Source organism: Protobothrops mucrosquamatus, unplaced genomic scaffold, assembly GCF_001527695.2.
Source record: "Protobothrops mucrosquamatus isolate PMUCROS unplaced genomic scaffold, P.Mucros_1.0 scaffold27, whole genome shotgun sequence".
Classification (NCBI taxonomy): domain Eukaryota; kingdom Metazoa; phylum Chordata; class Lepidosauria; order Squamata; family Viperidae; genus Protobothrops; species Protobothrops mucrosquamatus.
In genome coordinates this window covers 952,858-972,206 of record NW_015386412.1, presented here as the reverse complement: position 1 = coordinate 972,206, position 19,349 = coordinate 952,858, and the positions used below count along the sequence as shown (strand labels likewise).

General features: G+C 50.5%; 1 protein-coding gene across 1 annotated transcript in view; it reads right to left on the bottom strand.

Annotated features, from left to right (window-relative positions):
- Window positions 1-19,349, bottom strand: part of MYO1E (myosin IE) — a 38,806-nt gene that overhangs the window by 18,359 nt on the left and 1,098 nt on the right. Inside the window, exons 2-12 of the mRNA XM_015811017.1 lie at window positions 12,322-12,465; window positions 9,967-10,056; window positions 9,636-9,730; window positions 6,221-6,308; window positions 5,411-5,500; window positions 5,058-5,189; window positions 4,491-4,625; window positions 3,198-3,330; window positions 2,270-2,466; window positions 1,614-1,694; window positions 554-640 (exon numbers count right to left, since the gene is read on the bottom strand). Coding sequence (XP_015666503.1) covers window positions 554-640; window positions 1,614-1,694; window positions 2,270-2,466; window positions 3,198-3,330; window positions 4,491-4,625; window positions 5,058-5,189; window positions 5,411-5,500; window positions 6,221-6,308; window positions 9,636-9,730; window positions 9,967-10,056; window positions 12,322-12,465 — 1,272 coding nt within the window. The remainder of the gene's footprint in view (window positions 1-553; window positions 641-1,613; window positions 1,695-2,269; window positions 2,467-3,197; window positions 3,331-4,490; window positions 4,626-5,057; window positions 5,190-5,410; window positions 5,501-6,220; window positions 6,309-9,635; window positions 9,731-9,966; window positions 10,057-12,321; window positions 12,466-19,349) is intronic.

Here is a 19,349-nt window from a genome sequence, read left to right as displayed (position 1 = left end):
CCCCCCCCCCCCCCCCCGGGAAGAGCTCCAAGCCATCCACTCCTCAGAAACAGCACAACTCAAAGAAGGAGACCCACCAAACTGGTTTGAAACAATGTCTGTTGTTCCCACCAGGATTTTAGGGAGCAAAAGAAGCAAACATCTGTGCTGTTCAAAATGGCAGGTAACAAAGGAAAATAAAAGCAGCCTGCCCTTCTCTTTGAAAGAGGCAAGCAGGAAATGGGGAAAACAGAAGTGCCCTCGTTTTAATTTTAGGGCCCCGTCCAACGCAAACGTGTAGGCAGCCAGTTTTTCCACATTGGGTGGCGAGTCAGTCTCCATGGGGAAGTCATCTGATGCGATGATTGTTCTGGCTCACGAGGCTCCCTCTTAGGTCACTGGATCAGAGGGAAAATATTCCCGCAGCCCAGCCGAGCGGGCCGTGTTTACTCCCAGGCTGGGCGGGCTGAAGCGCAGCCGCTTTCCCTCCCTCTTGCTTTGAAAGGCATTTTCAAAACAAGCATCAGCTGACAAGCTTCCCATCCAGAGGAAGAGAAGGACCTTTCAGGTTTACCTGCTCTGCCTTCAGGGTGAGCTCGATAAAGATCTGCTGCAGCTTTTCGTTGACAAAATTGATGCAAAACTGCTCAAACCCATTTTTCTGAAATCAAAAACAAACCATAGAAAGATTATTGCCAGGCTCCCCATACCCGCCTCTCTGTTTGCCACATTCAGCTGGTCTTTTACAGCGTAATATTTGAGTGACCTTCCCAGCTGATTTGACTGTCTGCTGTGAGCCTCTTCATAGAAATCAGTGACCTCAGTTCTCCAAAACAGCTTCCAAGATTTGAATTTTCCTTAGAACAGCTGTTTTTGGTTCTCTGCCCAGAAAAACTCAGGGCTTCTCTTTTATTTTTGCTAGAGTGCTTCACAGCCCTTTTCTGCACAGCTCCATTTAGACCCTGAATTCTGTCCCAGTTTAAGATTAAATCCTTTGTTTTAAATTAATTGAGGTTTCCAATTATAGGAAGCCATACAATTGGGCTGACATCATCGTACTGCAAAATTTAACTCAGCTCCCTCCCCCAAATGTTTTTATTGCAAAAAGGGAAGATTAATAAAGTAGTCCTGAAACATAAACAAAACTCATTCCAGCAGCCTGGCCTCCCTTCATAGTCCAGTGTGGCCAGCAGGATCACCCTGGGCATGTTTACTAAGGAATGACGGCCATTGTGTTTGTGGCCGTCAGGCCTTGGTGAGCAGGCAGAGGAGAACACTGGCAGGCAGAAAATGCAGAGACTTCTCAGCTGGAGTAGCCTGGTTGAGCCACTTGGCTCCAAGGCTTCCGCTCCTGGCCAGGGAGGAACCAGACCATCCGATGGGCAAAGAGGAAAGGCCACCTTCCCTGGGTCAGCAGCCAGCACTGGCCACGTGGCAAAAGCCTTGCCTTCTGCTTCAAGCCAGCTGGCCACGACCAGTGCCAAGGGTTCGGCTTCACACTTTGACCCCCTGAATAGACCCCAGCGGTGCCGGGAGGGAGGAATGGCTCCAAAACGGCCGACTGTCCTTCCTCCCACGAAAGGACCGGTGGCTTTGTGGCTGCAAAGCTTCCTGATCGGTCTGAAGGCCTTTACCTGAAATATTTCAAAGCCGTAGATGTCCAGGACACCAATATTGTACTCCTGGTTATTTTTTGCCATCGCTTTGTTGACAGACTGATGAAAGAAAATGAGGGAAAACGTATTTCCATGAAAACAAGGAAAGCAGCTTTGAAATTAAAGTGTGACAGTGAATTGAACCTGAATAAAAAACAATAAATGCCCTTGAAAAGCTGCAAGGCAGACCATTTCCTCTGTGCTCTTGCCCAAGGAAACGGATGCCAGTTACTCTGTCCCACCAGCCATAGGGGCTCCTCACACACACACACCCCTCCTGCAAGGGAAGGCCCCTCCCAATGGGCAGAGCGCCTCGGAATCTCATCTGATGCAGCCATTTGAAGCGGCTGCTTTCAAGCCGCAACGCGGAGAGGTGGGGGCTTGAAAGCAGCCCTTGCAAACCGCTGCCCTTCGCAGATCCTTCTTCTGGAGCCTCTTTGAGGAAAGGCTGCTGCTGAGGAGTGACAGGGGAAACATGCTTTCCTTGTGGATCAGTGGAACAACGGTTTGGGAAGGTTTTATGCCTTTATTGTTTGCAACTCTGTAAATTGCTGGGATGGCCGAGTGCAGAGTCTAAATAATCCTCGCGATGGACCCCACCCTTTCCTCCCTTGATGTGTTGAAGCACCACTTACGTCCACCAAGTAGCCAAAGACCCTGGCGTGAAGCGCTTTGGCCAAGGCGTCCCTGGTGTAACACGCTTGCTCCACGTTGAGGGTCACATGGATGGATTCTGATTTGCCGCCCCACTTACTGTCCATCTGTCTGCTGGTCAGTTTCTCTTTAAGGCGGCCCTGGTCAATTCCCAGGAGGAAAGCCGGGAAGGCCAAAACTGCAGGGTGTCAAAAGAAAACCACAGTGAGGCAGCAAAAAAAAAAAAAGCAGGAGGAAGAGGAGGGGTCTTTTTATTTAGACCCCCCCACCCCCATCCAGGACAATTTATTTATTTATTTATCGAATTTATACCCCGCCCTTCTCCTGACGGACTCAGGGCGGCTTACAGCCAGTTAAAACAGATAACTAATACAATAAAACTAATTTAAAATGTGATTAAAATGAAGTATTCATTGTTGGCCGTTTCTTTTTTAAAATTATTTAAAACCAAATTAAAATTCCCCTTAGGCCAGTCCGGCTAGCTTAAATAGCCATGTCTTGAGGGCGCGGCGGAAGGAGGGGAGATCCGGAATCACCCGGATCTCTGGGGGTAGTTCGTTCCAAAGGGTGGGGGCTCCAACAGAGAAGGCCCTCCCCCTGGGGGTCGCCAACCGACACTGGCTGACGGCACCCTGAGGAGACCCTCTCTGTGGGTCTTGGGTCATTATGTAGATTTCCTTGAGAAAACATTCTGTGTGTCCCCCCCTTCAGTCTCCAGTTCTGGACACCTTCTGGGTGGAGGAGGAGACACTCCTCTGGAGAACGTCCATTGCCCCTGCGTGTCTTGCTTGTAAGGACGTGGCTCTTCCTGAGGACCATCCTCTGACCTGGTGCTCCATGCACAAAGCCCAGGGACCCCTCAGGGCCTCTCGGCCACCGCTCCACCCCAGCCCCAAAAGGGCTACCTACACTCTTCGCTCTCCACTGCGGCATAGTTGCCGACTTCTTTGAAGCTGAGGTTGCCCAGGTGGAGCACCCCGGCCACAATCTGGATCACCAGCGCCTGCTCCCCCGCTGAGAGGCCAACGACCTTCATGGCGTGCTGCAAAGGGTGAGAGCGGGAGGAAAAGGGTTAAAAGCTCATCTGGAGAGCTCAATCAGTTTGGATCAATTAACAGCGGTAAATATTTCCCGTGTCATGGTCCTAAATCAGGCTTGTGCTTTTCTCTCTCTGAAAGGATAAAAAGAAAAAAATACTGATTTATTTTGTTTTGAATGAAAGCAGAACATTCAGGGAGGGAGCCCATGAGAAGGCCTGGTTCTTCCATTGGTGCAGGTTGCCTGTTCTTGCCAAAAGAAGCTAATTCAACTTGCGGTTTTCCAAGCATTTTTAAAAAATAGTTTTAAAACACAATAAGCAAAAGGTGTACAGTAAATCTCTGGAACTATAAAGCAAAAGCTACTTTTCAGAGTTTATGCTCTCCAGCTGTTTCTCGCCATGTCGCACAGCAAGGCAGAGGAGATGTTTAAACAGCAGCAGAAGAGAACTTAAAAATCTTCCTAAATGGCTAAATATGCTCTTTATGTATTTATTTGCTTGCTTACTCATATTAAAATATGACTTGAGACTGAGGATGTTATTCTTCATTTTGTCTGACTTCTCAGTTCAGGGAACAAAGCAGAAAGTCAAGGAGGGAAAAACAGGAACCTTGGAGACCCAACAAATCCACAAATGTCACCCCAAAATGTAGAATTGTTGGCAATGCCCAGGGGAACAAGCAAGGGCTCCTTCACCAGCCAAATCAACAAGGGAAGGGAGAACCAGAAGATGAAAATTGTGGCTCATAGGCAGTACTGAGATTTTAGTAGAAAAGAGGATAGATGGCATAACAGTCCATTTTTTCAAAACCACCTCCAGGGATTGAAAAGAGCTTCCTAAAGTCCCAGGCCTTTTGTCCAGAATGACTAATGGTCAGTTGGCATTTAAGTGCCCCCTCCAGCTGGTGGCTTCTCAGGCACCCTCATCATAAGTGACCCCCATTAGCCATTGCTGCCTCCCACCCTTTCCGGCCTTCTAGTTGCTTGGCTAATCTCAAAACTACATCAGGAGGCCAGATAAGAACAAGGATGGACAGCAAAAGCAAAAAGACATTTCATTGTACATGTCGACCTTGTCTTTGTTCTCAGAGAGCTGCAATTAGGACCCTTTTCTCACAGATGCTGTCCTTATCAAAGAGGGGGCAAAGGGGGGGGTAAACTTACCAGAGTTTCCTGGAAGTCAGATTTGTCATTGATGTCTTCCACTTTGTAGGATCCTGAGAGGCTCAAGTAGTGATAATAATCCATGCTGGTGATGCCAAGGCTGGTCTTTTGCTCATTGGAGGCGCCTTCAATCAGCTGCAGGAAACCCCCCCACCGTAAATTAGCCCACTTTGTGTTGTGTTGGGGAGAGAATTTGGCTTCATTTATTGGAGGGGGAGGGAGCACTGCTTTCATCCTTACTAGGGCTTCAAAGGAGAACAACCAAAACTGTCCCTGAGAATACATGACGGGCCAATGTTGGCTCTCCAGAGCTGCGGCAGGCGAAAGGCCCGGCCTTGGATTGGGACTGGGACTACTCCAGGAGAGCCCAGCAGTCACTTTATTCAAAAGGCCGTAGTTGCATCAGGACTGCAAATTGGATACTTGCTTGCTGGGGGATGATGGGGGAAGTCGTCCAAAAGCTCCAGATACACCCCCCCCCCGAGAAACAGGAGCAGCCAAGCTTGCCAAGAGGTTCGGGGGGGCTCTTCTTCAACCTCCCCCCCCCATCCCCAGGCAACCTCTGACCTGGTAAAAAATGTGGAAGCTCCTTTCCCCGGGATTCCTCATGACCACTCGGGATTTCTCCAGCAGGAAGTTGGAGATCTTGCCTCCGTCTGGCTCCCCACCTGGACTAAACTGGATTTCAAAGTATTTCCCCTGCAACAAAGGGAGGATGTTGGTGGCTGAAGGAGGGCAGCACAAAGGTCCAGACACGGCTGTGGGACAGAGCAAGAAAGCCTCCTTTCCTTCCTAGGGGTCAAAGTGGCATCAGAGTGGATGCCTGGCTCTCCCCTTATATTCCCCCCACCCTTCACCCCCGGGAGCAGAACGGAAATGGGGTGTACCACTCTGGCAAACCACCAAATGGCACGACTCACAAATCTGCTGGAGTTGTTGTTGCGAACTGTCTTGGCATTGCCAAAGGCCTCCAGGAGAGGGTTGGACTGCAGAATGATATCCTTCACATGCTGGAAGCCAGAAAGTGGAAGTCAGACCCTCCTCCTCCTCTTGCCGGATCATCCAGGTGGGTCCTAGGCAGGAATCTCCCCTCCCCAACAGTTACAGGGGAGAGGAGGCACCTGTCCACCTGCCTGGACCCTTTGGAAGTGACCCAAGCAGACTTAAGCAATGGGGGGTGGGGTAAACTGGCCTCTTTCTACACCCTAACCCCCTGCTTCTGGAAATGGGGCTTTTCTGCCCAGTGATGTTCACCCTCAACATGGGGATACCAAAATACCCTTTTGCTGTTTAGTACTCCTTGCATTGATGCCCTTCTCAAATCTTGCAGGAGAAACAGATTGAACAAGGTTGCCATTAATTACACCAGGATTGGAATCAATTACCAACAATCTCCTTTGCAGTCAGGAAGACTCCTGTCCCTGCCTCTACCTGTTTCCTGGCCACATTCCTGCCTAAATCTGGCTTACAGGGGAAAAATGGATCTCCTCCCCTTCCTAGAAATAACTGAGCAGCTTATTTATAGTGTGCGATTAAGCCCATTCCAAAAACAACAGTTGCTCCCTCTTGGCTAGTTACAGGCGGGCTGTGATCTTCCATGGCAACATGGGAAAAAAGACATAATCAGCAAGACTCTCACAGTGCCAACAAATTACAGGGAGCCGAGACTCAAGGAAAGCAGCGGCCTGGCTTGTCCAGAAGTCTCCCTTCTAGTCTTCTCCTCCTCTCACCTGCACTTTGGGGCCTCCTCCGGATATTTTGGAGATGTAGCTCATGATGTACTTGGCTCCCACAGTCTTCCCGGCACCACTTTCGCCACTGAGGAAAATTAAGAGTAGCCTCTTGTTGCAACCATTCCAAGCAGAGTCCTCAAGAACCGTTTGTGTCCCTGAAGCCTTGACCTCCTGCAGTTCCACCAGGGAGATTAGAACCCCCTTCCCACCGGTCATTCTGCCTGAACCCCTGAAGTATGGGTGATGCTTGGTTCCCCCTCCATCCATTGGGAGCCAGGGTTAAAGATGAGGGTACCATCTTGCATTGCCAGCCAACTCTGGCTTGCCAGGCTTGGATGTGGCCACTGCTGCACTCTAAGGCACCAGCAACAGAGGCTTCCACGTCCTTGACTGCAGAGGGGGAGAAGTCTGAAAGGCCACCACTGCCAGACCGAGGCTTAGGGCCGTCCTGAGCAGCTGTGCTCTTGGGTGCTTGAGATCCTGTTTTCCTGCAAATTTGCATGGTTTTATCGATCAGGATCCTGGTGGATCTGCTGAGTATAAAACTCAGCAGGACAAGGATGCAATATTGATGAGCCACAACAAGCAAACCCAGCAAGGCAGTTTGACTCCTTCCGAGTCCTCCAGGCATATCCTCAAAGCCCTCCTGGGAACGGTGGCCATTCCAGCCAACGAGGTCCCTTGTAGGGCAATTGCCTTCTATTGCTTTTCCAATAAGTAGCGGGCAGATGCATTGCCTTTTCTACTTCGGTCCCTCTCAGGGCTGCCCCACCAGCCTTTCAAAAATAAAGCTAGGATGTGTGACTAAAACCACTAGGAAAGAAACATTACGAGAACTCTATTTTGGTACCTATTAGCTGTTCCCATCTACAGTTACAAAAATACTGCAGTGCCTATTGAAGAAAGTTCTGAAAGTCAACACAAAGAGAAAAAAATCAGCAGGAAAAAAAACAATGAGGCTCAAAAGTTTTGGCTTAGTGTATGACTGTGCACATACAGTACCCACTGCAGCTTAGTATTTTGGGTCAAGAATGATGGCTTCTCCAACAAACCATGGTTTAAAAATCTTGCTTAGCATCTGTGAATGCAGTCAAAGAATTTTTGCAGTCATTCATATTAAATGTAGTATTATAAATCTTGCTGTTGCTTCCTTTTCAAAATTCCTAACACGCCTAAGTTTTTTTAAAAAAAATAAAGGGATCGATATACTCGGGATGATAAACTTAAACTGGTGATTGAAAGCAAAATCTGCTATGTATTTTCTCAGAAGTTAATCCCACTAAGATCAAGGAGGTTGTTACCCTGGGAAACTATGATTAGGATCCAAATCTTGATATGGCAACTCCAAGTAAGGACGCACAGGGCTTCAGCCTGCCTAGTGAGGCTCAGCTATATGCTAAAATAAGTCACGAAGTCGATGCATTATCGAATTGAGTGAAAAATCAAATGTACATTTGATACCAGAATAAATAGGATTTGGGCTGCTGGAGCTTGCGGCCACGTCCAAGTTGCCCTCAGCCAGTGTGCTTGATGGAGGTTTGGAGAAAGAGTTCTCGGCTCTAGGGGAGCCCTATCTGCTCTGGACTGGGCAGCGTCCACCATGCAAAGAAGCATGGATCTTCTGGCCGTGGCCGGAAGACCCTCTTAGACCAGGCCCCCCAAAAGTAGCACTCCCCCACCCACCTTCAACCAGCTATTTCTAGAGAACATCAGGTCTCTGCCACGCCTGCCCCTTCTCTCGAGGCGCTATTTAGCTTTGCCCAAGAACATGTGAATAACTTGGGTGGAGCGTTATTCTTTCCGCTGCTGGTTCGAGGGCTCCTTTGCTTCAAGCAAAGCCTCCGCAGAGGCACCGTCAGCAGCCCCTTGCCAGCTCCTTTGCGTCCGTAGGTCATCCCAGGACTTGGGGCCCCCACCGCTCCTTTCTTCCTTTCATGCCCTGTATGTATTCCAAGACACTTCCAGTGCCAGGAAAAGATCCCGGTGGCATCTAAACATGAATGTATTTATTTATCCAATCTATTTGCTGCCCATCTTGAGGTTCAGGTGACTTTGAATGTCAGAATGTTCATAGAGAGGAGAGAACACCCGTGTTGTCCCTCTACAGCAGAGTTGTATGCCCTGCACAGCTTGAGGGCAATTGCAGTGTGCCAAGCTTCAAACAAAACAAAAAAGAACTTCTAACCAAGCCTCTCTTTCCGTCCTCAGCCACACGGAGGGTGAATTCCTGTAAGTGGCAGATACTACTTTTTTTTAAGCTTAAGAAACCAGAAATAGAAATAAAAAAAGCCACAATAATGACAAGTTGGGGAGAGAAAAACCCAAACTGGCCGCTTCCAGGCTAGGTTTGTGTGCCACAAGCAAAGATGGAAGAGAGGAGGCCTCTCATTCATTCTTTCCACTGTTTTCTCTTTCAGAAATTGCAGTGCAAATTAACTGTTCTGCCCTCGAGCATCATGGACCCTCGAACTTAACATACCAGGGTGAGTTGGGGAACTTCCCCAGGGGGTGGGAAGCAGGATTGGGAGACCCAACAGAATGTCAATGTTTTCTTACAAAGAACTGTATACTTTCTTCATGCACCAAAGAGACAATATCCCCCCTCTGGATGGAATGGAGAAACTGGACGATTTTTGCAGGTGGGATCAGTCGTTGCTGTGTTTTCTTTACCTGCTTACACCTCATTCATCACTTTAACTCCATTCACTTCTACATTTAAGGTTCAGCTACTGTATTTCATCCTCTCCCGTAACTTTGCAGTTAGAAGCATTTCCCTGGGCCCACTTGACTCCACTGTGCAGAACGTCTGGGCCCATTTCAGCGATCCCTCCTTTACATCTTCTTTCTCCAATAGACCTTTACCCCTGTTCATTTATTTTGCCATCCATGCCCTTGAGCTCCATAATTTTCCTAAACAAATCCCTTGTCCTTCTCATTCAGGGATTTTCCATCCATCCATCTTAAGAGGCATGGTGGCGCAGTGGTTAGAATGCAGTACTGCAGGCTAATTCTGCTGACTGCTACTGGTAATAGTTTGATCCTGACTGGCTGAAGGTTGACTCAGCTTTCCATCTTTCTGAGGTCAGTAAAATGAGGACCCAGATTGTTGGGGGAGCAAGATGCTGACTCTGTAAATCACTTAGAGAGGGCTGTAAAGCACTGTAAGAGCTATATAAGTGTAAGTGCTAAGTACTATCCCTCCATCCCTGGATTTGCTAACCTAAGTATATGCCCTCATCTGAACAACAGGTGTGGTGCCCTCATCTGAACAACAGAACTTCCCAGGGCTTCAAAGCTCCTTTGGACAACAGGAGGGGGATGCCACCTGCAGAGCCACAGACGTGATGCTCCCTCCCTCTCTCCGACTGCCGCCAGCCCTGCCCAGGTGCAGAAAGGGAAGTTGGTCCCTTACCTGATGATCACACACTGGTTCTCTCGGTCAATTATCATGTTTCGATACATATTGTCTGCCAGGGCATAGATGTGTGGTGGATTTTCATACTGCGCCTAAAGAGAAGCAAGCATTGAGGCACAACACGAGAGGCTGTCATGAATACAAGAATTGATTAAAAGATCCCATGAAGAAGAAAGAGACCAGCCAGAAACACTTGCCCTGTCCCACTTGGACACGTGGAGAATGAGGCTCGGTGAGTAAGAAGCAGGAAGCCATGGGAAAAGTGGAGAAGCTTTTAATTCATTTTTTAATGAAAATAAGTTTTGAAAAGCTGAAGAAAACCACTTACGGCTCCCTGGTACATTTCAATTTCTTTTTCTCCAAAATACGGCATCTGCTTGAATGGATTGACAGAGATTAGAACGGATCCAATGTAGGTCTACATTAGGAAAAGTCAAGGTTGGTGTCATTTCAAGAAGCACAAAGGAAGCGCCCCCTCCTCTTACAGTGGACCTGAGCTACTCCTCAGATTTCACCTGATACGAAGTTTGATTTGTTTGATTTCCATCTTCAAAAGCAAATGGATGACTCAAGCTGTGGATGGTCTCATCTCATTTCCTGCCAGGGGAGTTTAGGCAATAACGGCAGCTCTTCAGTTACGTCCGTTCGGGTCAGAGCACTGAGCCATCCCACTAGAGTCCAGCCTTTGGGGCAAAGGGCAGCCTCTCCTGTCCTTGCTACCTCACCTGGGAGGCCAGGAATCCAACCTGGCAACTCAGGCCTGCAAAGGATGGCCTGTCGTGAGCTTTTAACCCTGTCAACCATTAACTCTTTAACCCAGTTAATATGTATCTGCCTCATTGTTTCGCTCCCTTTGCATTTGATGATGTGTGATACCAAATGTTGCCAGAGATGAGATGTCCCCTCTGGGGTTGCAGGAGAGAGAGAAAGCAGGGGCTCTCCTTCCTCCCCTCCCCTCCTTTTTTTCCAAGTCAACCACAATAGTTTCCCATATCGGTGCAGAGCTGCAAGTTTTGGAGATGGGTGTTGGTGTCTGCTTCACACTGGCACTACACTCAGGATAACCACACCCACCCCTTGCCATTCAACACGCCGGCCCTGCGAACATGGACACAATTAGCGCTCAGTCTTACAAACAAAATCCCATTGTTTGGGGTCAGTAACTGCTGGACGATATTATGCCACTACTTAAGCAAAGAAAACCAAGGCAAACAAACTGAAATTTGCACCCAGATGGTGCAAAACAGAAGAGATCCGAGAAAGGGATCCACCCGGGACATCTAGATGTAGCTCAGGTGAAGGAGGAGGGTGAGCCTCCTTCCATGGAAAGATTTCAACTGCCTTTGCCCAGCAGGGCCACTTTGCAAACCGTCACCAGGAATGAGAGATGCAGCTGCCGCTGGCACAGCTAAACAGCCGGAAAGACGAACCAAGCTCAGACAGGCGAGGAAGGCAAGTGGACAAACAAGGGGGAGGCGGCCTTCAGGTGCTTTGGGCTGCCTCCCTGCAAGCCCACATCACTCCAAGTCCAAGAATGAAAGAGCCCCAGCCCACAGCCTCCCTTGCTGTTGGATTCCCATCAGGAAAGCAACACTCTCTGCCCTTCAAGATGGAGCTGTTGGGAAACAAGGACTACTGAACTCTCCTGCTTCCTTGCTTCACCACAAAATTCTGAAAGCCTGACTGTCCCTCTGCCCCCCTGCCCCCCCCCCCAGGCCGAAGAAGAGAGTGCAAGGCTGCCTTGGCTCTCCTTCTCCCCCACCTTCCTCCCAGGGCCAGATGCATGTTTACACAAACATTCTTGCATTCCTTCTCCAAGGTTACTTTCAATCACACACGTTTCCCTACTTGGCCCTAAGGCTGAGCAGTTCAGCCTCCCCCTCCCCCCCAGGCAAGACAATCTCCCCAGGGGCCACTGGCTCTTCTTCAAAGCTTATTTGCTGTTCGTATCCTGTAGAGAAAGCAAGGTAAACAAAGCCACTCAGGTTTGTGTGATAACAGCAGCTCCCAGAGGGACACGGCCGGCCATGGGGGTGGGGGGAAGCAGCAAGCGGGTGGGGGCAATTCTTCCTTCCTCTGCCAAGCAGGAAGGGAAACTTTGGAGAAAGAGCTGCCTTTCAGGATGCCCAAGAGGTTCCCTCTATCTCTGATCCTCAGATGGACCCCCCACCCCCAGCCTTCATTGGGCCCCCTAGGCTCAGGCTCTTTCTCTGTACTGGGGCTCAGTAACATCAGCCAAGGAAGGGCAAGCCCTGCACCCCGCTCTCTTCGGGTCCAAGGCTAAATTCTGCTGAGTAGCTCTGAATGGCTGTCCTTACTGCAGAGAGCCTGCCAGTGTGTGAGAAAGCAGGATGAAAAGGTGAGCTCTGGAATCCCTTTCTCAGGTGACCCTGCCAGCAGCCAAACAGGACTGGCAGCAGGGCCAGCAGCCAGTTCCCCCCCCCACCCGCGGTCATGCTCTTTCCACCCCTGCCTTCGGCTGCTGTCTTCCTGGCAGCTGCCGAGGTCCCAAGACATCTGGCAGAACCCTCCAGCCAGAAAGAAAGTAAACCAAATGGCTGGCCAGGAAAGGAGACTCTAACCCGGGAGGATCCTGACGGTTCCTTTTCTCCGGTTCAGAAGCCGGTGAATAAACACCGGCCGGGCAGGGGGGAGTCACTCCCACAGACTCAGGAAAGGATACAAAAATAAAGTCATCCAGGTATCGCTTCTTGAGGTTTTCCACAATGGAGTCTTCTGAGATCTTGGAGAGAAGGACCATATCATCCACACCGCTGTGCTTGACATTGTGGCTCTGCCAGTGATACCGATAATGGCCCTTGCTCCCCTGTGGGAGGAAAAGACCGGGGAGCAGGTTAATTAGAAGAAGGGTGGTCTATCTGTGTGGAGACGGAATCTCCAAGAAGGCGGATTCAAGAGATGGGGGGGGGGGGGACAGTATCGCCAGTAACCATTATGGAATGAAAAGTAAGAGCAGCTACATTGTTAACAAATGATACATGCCGTATATAAATAAATTCTGCAAGATACATAACTCTCAGAGTTGAAAGGGACCTTAGAAGGGAAATGGTCCGAGCAGCATCTGCTTAGTTTGGGATTCATTAGAACATCTTTTTAAGGTGACCGTCCAGCCTCTGGGATCTCACTGCCCCGCCGGCCTCCTAGTTCATAGGCTGACAGCTGGTAGGCTCGGAAGCCGCTCTAAGGCCAGGTGGGCTCCTCCCTTCTGATCAGGCATGATTATTTCTGTCAGGCCTTTAATGGCTGGAGAATAGAGATCTCTGCAGGAGAGCAAGTCGGAAGCTCCCAAGTGCTGAGAATAGAAAAGGAGCTGACAGAACTTCCTTCCCAGGAGAAAAGCAGCCAAAAAAGGAATTAGTGGTTGTGGTGATTTCCTAATCAGGAGGCATCTTTCCAGCAGTGCTCAGGAGGTGCTTCCTGCACAAAGGTGCTGAGACTAAACAAGGGAGCGGAGAGGCAAACGGGAAGAGCTCCTTGGCCTCAAAAATGCTTGATGGAATTTTAAAAATAGAACACCACACACCGTTCAGTTGTGGCATCTGCTACCAGTGCAGATGTTCCTTCTACGGACAATTGATGACCTAAACTGGGGACAGGAGAGCAGGAAGTGGCCCGTCTCAGAACAAAGTGGAGGAAAAAAATGAGGGAAGGAGGACTCTGCCACCCACAGACACCCTGTGGGAGAAAGGATTTCACCCCTGGTCCTCCCGTGGAAACACCTGGCTCCTTTGCAAGCCAGAGCTACAAGGAAGCACGAACTTGAGTTCTATCGTTTCTGGCCATAACTGGGATAAAAGTTTCCTTCCTCATCACTGATGCCAATTAACTTACAGTATCAGTGTCTAGTTAGCATTACTCCTACTGTGAAACACCCATCGAAAATGTCCTGCCTAAGAGTCAACATAATGGCCGTTCCTTCCCTTCCTTATCAAGGTCTTTAGTTTGGCCCACGCCCACAAACCAAGCAGACCCAGCTCGCTGTTTCCAGCTGATGAAAACCTCAGATAGGTCTGCCTGTGGGGGCATTCAGGCCACAGCAGCAGATGCTCTGCGCGACAGGTAGGCCTTCAGGGCGCCTCCCTCCCATCTTAAAGTAGCTGTGCCAGCAGAGAGAGCAGCTTTCGCCTGGGCATTTGTGAAAAGGCTCGAAGCACGAGCAGGTCCAGGGAGAGGAGGGCAAGACCTGAATTCCCAGAGGAGAAAAACCTGACCCCGCTGGCGATCAGGTGACTGTCGGCCCCCAAGCTGTTGGAAGGCCCTCACTGGCCTGAACAGTTCCAAGCCCAGTCCAAAGGAGGATGGAAGGTCACAGAAGTCCAGGCTTAGGAGAGGACCTGGCTGGCTGCAGTCTGAGCCCACGTCCACCCGCTCATCTGTCCCCAGATCTGTTTGAAATGAGTTTCCACGCTTCCAGGGCCTGCCCTCCTGTGCAGGACCACCATAGCCACAAGCCATGGAAAAACCATTCCTTGGGTTGCACTGAGGAAAAATCCCAGAAAAGCTTCTGCCCCAGAGCCAGCCTGACAGCATTCCAAAGAATTCCCCAAGGAGGCCAGAATAAGCAGATACTCCTCAAAGTGCGTCAGCAATAATCAGCCCTTAAAATCACCCAGACAAAAGCTATTCATATTTCTATATTGTGAAAAAAAAGCTTGCTCCAAGGAGGAAACATCCCTCAGATATCTTGCCTGTGCCTTGGAAAATGGGGAGCTGTTCTCCCTCAACAGACCTTTCCTGCAGCAGATCCCAACGCAGCCCCCTTGCAATAGATTTCATCAGCTGGTAGGGCAAACCCGCCTCTTGACCCACATGACCCACAAGTCGCTTTCAGGAATGACTGAGAAGGCAGCATGAACTGTTTTGCTTGCTGAAATGCTTTTGCCAGCCTTCAGGATATTAAAGTGAGGGACAATGAGCCCCTGGAGCTTTTCTGCATTGATTTTTGCATATTAAAGGAGCTTTTCTGCACTCTTCCCCATCCCACACTGGGGTTCCCTGGGGATTTTGTTCTGTTTTGATCCCAGGACCACCTATGGCCACCCACAGGGCAGAGATGCTTTCTAGCTTGTGAAGCATTGGCAGCACGGCAACCCAGAGTATTTAAAGCACTTGCTGCTTACACGCGTGCACACACACAGAGAGAGATCGAGATCGCTCAAACTCAGCACAGCTGTTGCTATAGACACTCCACCCCAAGGCAGCAGCATCTCAAAGGCCAGTGGAGATGCTTAGGAAGACCATTGTCCACTTTTGGGGTACATCATTTGGTTGGTATCTGTGACCTGAGAGAGGTTCAGTCCAGGGCCCTACATCTCAGAAAGAGCCATTTTGTCCAACATATCCATGGATTTGGAGAAAGAAGCATTTTCTTCCAGCAAATTGAGTCTTGGAAACTCAGCCAGGATTACTCTTCCCCTGCAGGAGGCTGTCCTGTCCCACTAGCTCAGCCCAGCCTGGCAGCCACTCTTGGGGGGCTAGCAGAGAGGGCAGTCCTACCTCCTGAGACGGGTGTGTATGTGTGTCAGGTGGGTACACCTGACATACCCCCTTACTCCTCTCCAGGCTTTCAGCATGTTTCTTCTCGATGTCCTTCCCCCCCCCCCCCNTTCCCTCAGCATGTTTCTTCTCGATGTCCTTCCCCCCCCCCCCCGCCCTAGCTTTGCCACGGGGATCATTTCCACAGGAGGGCTCCAGGGATCTCCCTCGCCCCAGAGGATCTGTGTCAGGAGAGTCAACCCACAGCGCCAACAGCTTCAGGAAGACAATAAAAAGCCAAGTGCCTGTCCCCTCCCCACTTGCTTCTCTTCCTGAGGCTCTGCTTCAGCCAGGAAGAAGGGGCGAGAGGGGCCCCTTGGCTGGCTTTCCTGAGCCAAGCAGACTTCTGCCAGATGCGCCCAGCAGCCTCTCCTTGGCAGCAGATTTTTCTCAAGCTGCCAGCCTCCCTCGACAGCAGCACCTGTTACTTGCAAGGCCCTTTAATGCTGAGGGAAGGCGACTCCCACCCAGCCTCTCCCATGTGGGGCTGGAACTCCATGGCGCTGAGCATTGCACCTGGCTATGGAGACCGTCCCCTGCCCAGTGTAAACGTCTGCTCTCTGAACTTAGGCAGCAGAGAGCCATGCACGGAGAAGAAAAAGGGCAGGCTGGACGTCTTGGCCTTCAGCCTTACCCATCTAATATTAACTTTTTAAAAAATAAGCATTATGTGTACTCGGTCTGAATGACCCTGTTTCAAGGTACACCTGTATCCTCATTCCAGCCCTTAACAACGACAACATCTGTTGCCTCCCTGGTTGCAGATGGATGCTGCTGGGACAGCAGAACAGCCTTTACAACTGGCACTCTCAAGAAGTTTTGGACTACAACTTCCATGGTCCTTGGTTCCACTGATCCAGTTGTCCCTCTCAGAGGATCCTATTGATTGCAGAAATCATCTGAAAAGATGACCTGAGTCCCTCGGAGATTCCTTAATGGCTGCAAAATGAGGGGGTGACTTGCTGTACCCACTAAGGAAAGTTCAACTGGTTCTCTGCTACTTCCCCCCCCCCAAAATGGCTCATTTTCCACACATTCAAAGCAGGCTGTTTTGCTAAAGAAAACTAGCCCTTGAATTCAACCATTTCCCCCCCCCAAAAGTTTAAACCCATTCTCAGATTTTGTGTTTTGCATGCTCGGTAGCCAGCCAGAAGCAAAGAGGGCTAACGAGCAACAGAAGCCGGAAACTGAATCTGAAGGAAAAACTGAATCATAAATCAGTTCTGAAAAGGAAGCCTACAAGTTGTGTCTGAACAAAAAAAGGGGGGGGGATGAGTAAGTCATACTGGGGAGAAATAAAACTGATGAATGATTTTGGAATTCTGGCCTTTCTCGTAGCAGCACAGATGTGGGAGGAAGTTGGAGATGCGCCACACAGCAATGAAGCCAGCCACAGAGCTTACTGTGGCCCAGGTGCTCCTCACCACTGCCTTGTGAGGTAGGCCAGAAAGAACCAGCGACCCCAAGCCCCCCCTTGGTGCTGATGAGAAAGGCCCCGCTGAGGGTGCTTGTTTCTTCTGCCAGAACTAAGAGGGTGTGGCTGGGCCTTTGACTATTGCCAGCCGCCTGGTGTCTGAAGAATTATATTCACGTTGAGGCAAAGGCGTGGGACCAAGAGGGCCAGTGGGAGGAATCGGTTGCAGGGGGGGCAGGAATGTTGAAGCCGCCCAGCTGGAGGCCTCAGAAGGAACGGATGCAGCCAGAAACCCATCAGAGCTCCCAGTCTGTGGCAGCTGAGGAAAACCCCATTTGCAGGTCAGCTTTGGAGGCAAGGAAAAGCGATCACAGAGTGTCCCTCCGAGGCAGCTGCTGAGCCAGCATGCAGGAGCAAATCCTGAGAAATGCCATTAACTTTACATCATCTCTTATAGTGGCTGCCCTTGAACACACACCAGTCTCAAAACAGTCAGAGCAGCCACCCTGTTTTTCTTCTCCAACACAAAGCAAAGGGCAGGTCGATGAAAACCACAATTGGAGTGCCCACTCAGAAGGGCTCATAATCCCCAGCCTGCTGGCTCCTCCTCACGAGTCGGCTTGAGCCCAAAGACACGCCAGCCAGGAGGGCCAAAGGAGGAATGACAAATCGCTACTGTGCGGTACTTGCCCACAAGTCAGGCAGGCTCCCTGTTTTGTCAACATCTTCGGATCCAGCCCAGCAGTGGTGCAAAACTGAACCCCTGGAAGGGGCCGTGAGGAAGGCTAGCCCTGGCTGAGGCCAAGATTGGCACTCGTGGTGGCACTTTCTGTTTGATCTCCAAGAGGGACGACAGGAACCAGCAGAGGTAAACTGACAGAGGAGATCCAGACTTGCCACAAGGAGGAATTTCCTGCCCGAGGGGGCTGTCTCTGGGGACTGGAGCTTTCCAAGCCTGAGGGCTGCCCCCCTTGAAGGATTCCTGTGTGCAGATCCAACAAAGCAGACCGGAGACCTGCCTTTTGCATCTTGGAGATGCCGTTTGCTCTTGGTCTGCAAAGTGTTTTCAGGCCAAGACTTGTTCTGGCCACCAAGGGAGATGATGTCCGATCTGCCTCCTGCAAGAAGAGGCTTTGCTCCAGCCATTTTCTGCCAGCAAGAAACTAGGTTAAAGAAACACTTCGGTGTAGGGCATCCGTACACTCAGGGACAAGCCAGCAGGGTGTGTTCTTTCTTTTCTTGAACTAGAACATCCAGTAAAATCGGATCCAACTTCCTTGATTTAAAAGGTCTCTGCCTGTCCCCGAGGCCCTTTCCCACCCCAAAGCCTCCATTTGAAGGAGCAGCAGAAAGGCCACACTTTCCATCAAAATAAATAAGGCGACGCCCACAACAGACTGGAAAAGGTGCACCCAACACAGCAGCATCAACACTATGGGACCATTTAGAATCACGAGAGACCCAGCTCTGCAGCAGTTGGCCTGGTGCTTTCCTGAGCTGCAGCCATGAGCCGCCTGGGGATTCTCTCTAGCCTTGCAATGACAGCCACGCTTAGACCGCACTAAAGCTCACTGCAGCTTAGGGGATCTGCCTGGGGAGGGGAGGGCAGCTGAATGGTACCCACCTCTTCCCTGCTCGACCCGCGTTGGGGTTCAGAGGTGACAGAAGGGCAGCCAGGGGCCTCCATCCGGGGGAGTGTGCAGGCTTGCCACCAAGGGCAGGTGGAGACCATGGCGAGGTCCGTGTTGCAGGGATGCTGCAGCGCCACGAACCAAGATGCAGTGGAGGCTTTATGAGGACAGCCTAGTCCGACAGGTGTTTGTCGTCACCTGAGAACCTCCCAGCCAGTGGCCCAGGGCAGAGGGTGGGAGTGGCCCAAGGGGCAGGAACCCCTTCCTCTCCAATTTCACCTCTCCAACAGGCCCTGCTCTTCGCAACTCTGCAAAGGAATTCCGTCTTGTCAAAGCCAGACAGAATTCGAAAGAGCCAGAGAAAATCTCAAGCATTCTCAGAGATTTCCCTGTGGCGTCTCCAGCATCAGGCAAGCAGCCCTTTTCCGCCTCTGGGATTTTCAGCTGGCTCTCGGCTTCCTGATCCACCGGGAGGCGCCTAGGCAGCCCACAGGCAATTCTGGGGGTGGGCAACTTTAGGCAGAGTTGCTAGCACACACCACAATCTGAGCAACTCAGATTCTCAAGGGAGGTGGCTTCCTCACAGACCCCAGGATCCCCCGGGGTATCTTCAGAATCTAAGCTTCCATTTGCAAGAAATGCACAAAGTGATGCTGCCAAGTTGAAAATACAAGGAAAGTAGCAGCCAGGCTGAATTCCAGCAAAGGCAGCTCTGGAGACAAGAAGGTGATGGCCCTGGTCTGCTGTTGGGGGCCAGATGCTCCCTGAAGGTACAAGACTCAGCAGTTTTTAAAAAAACCAACTAGAAGAGTCTTCAAGACTTGGGAAAGAGCTCAATACCTCTGCGAGGTGGGCCCAGCCCCGAGGCGAGGGATCCAAGAAGCCACGGGTTAAGGAGGCTGCCTTTCCTGGCTGGCCCCCCTCCAAGCAGCCTGGGCTGAAAGCACCAGAAACGCCAGCCAGCTCGGTTAAAAGCCAGACTTGCCGCAAGACTGAAACTGGAACCCGGGTTTCCAATTGCCTTCACCAAGCAGGCCAGCCGGGACAAAACTTTTGTCTTTTCAAGCCTTGGGAAGGGGCCAACCCTTGTGGTCAGAAGGAAGTGGAGTC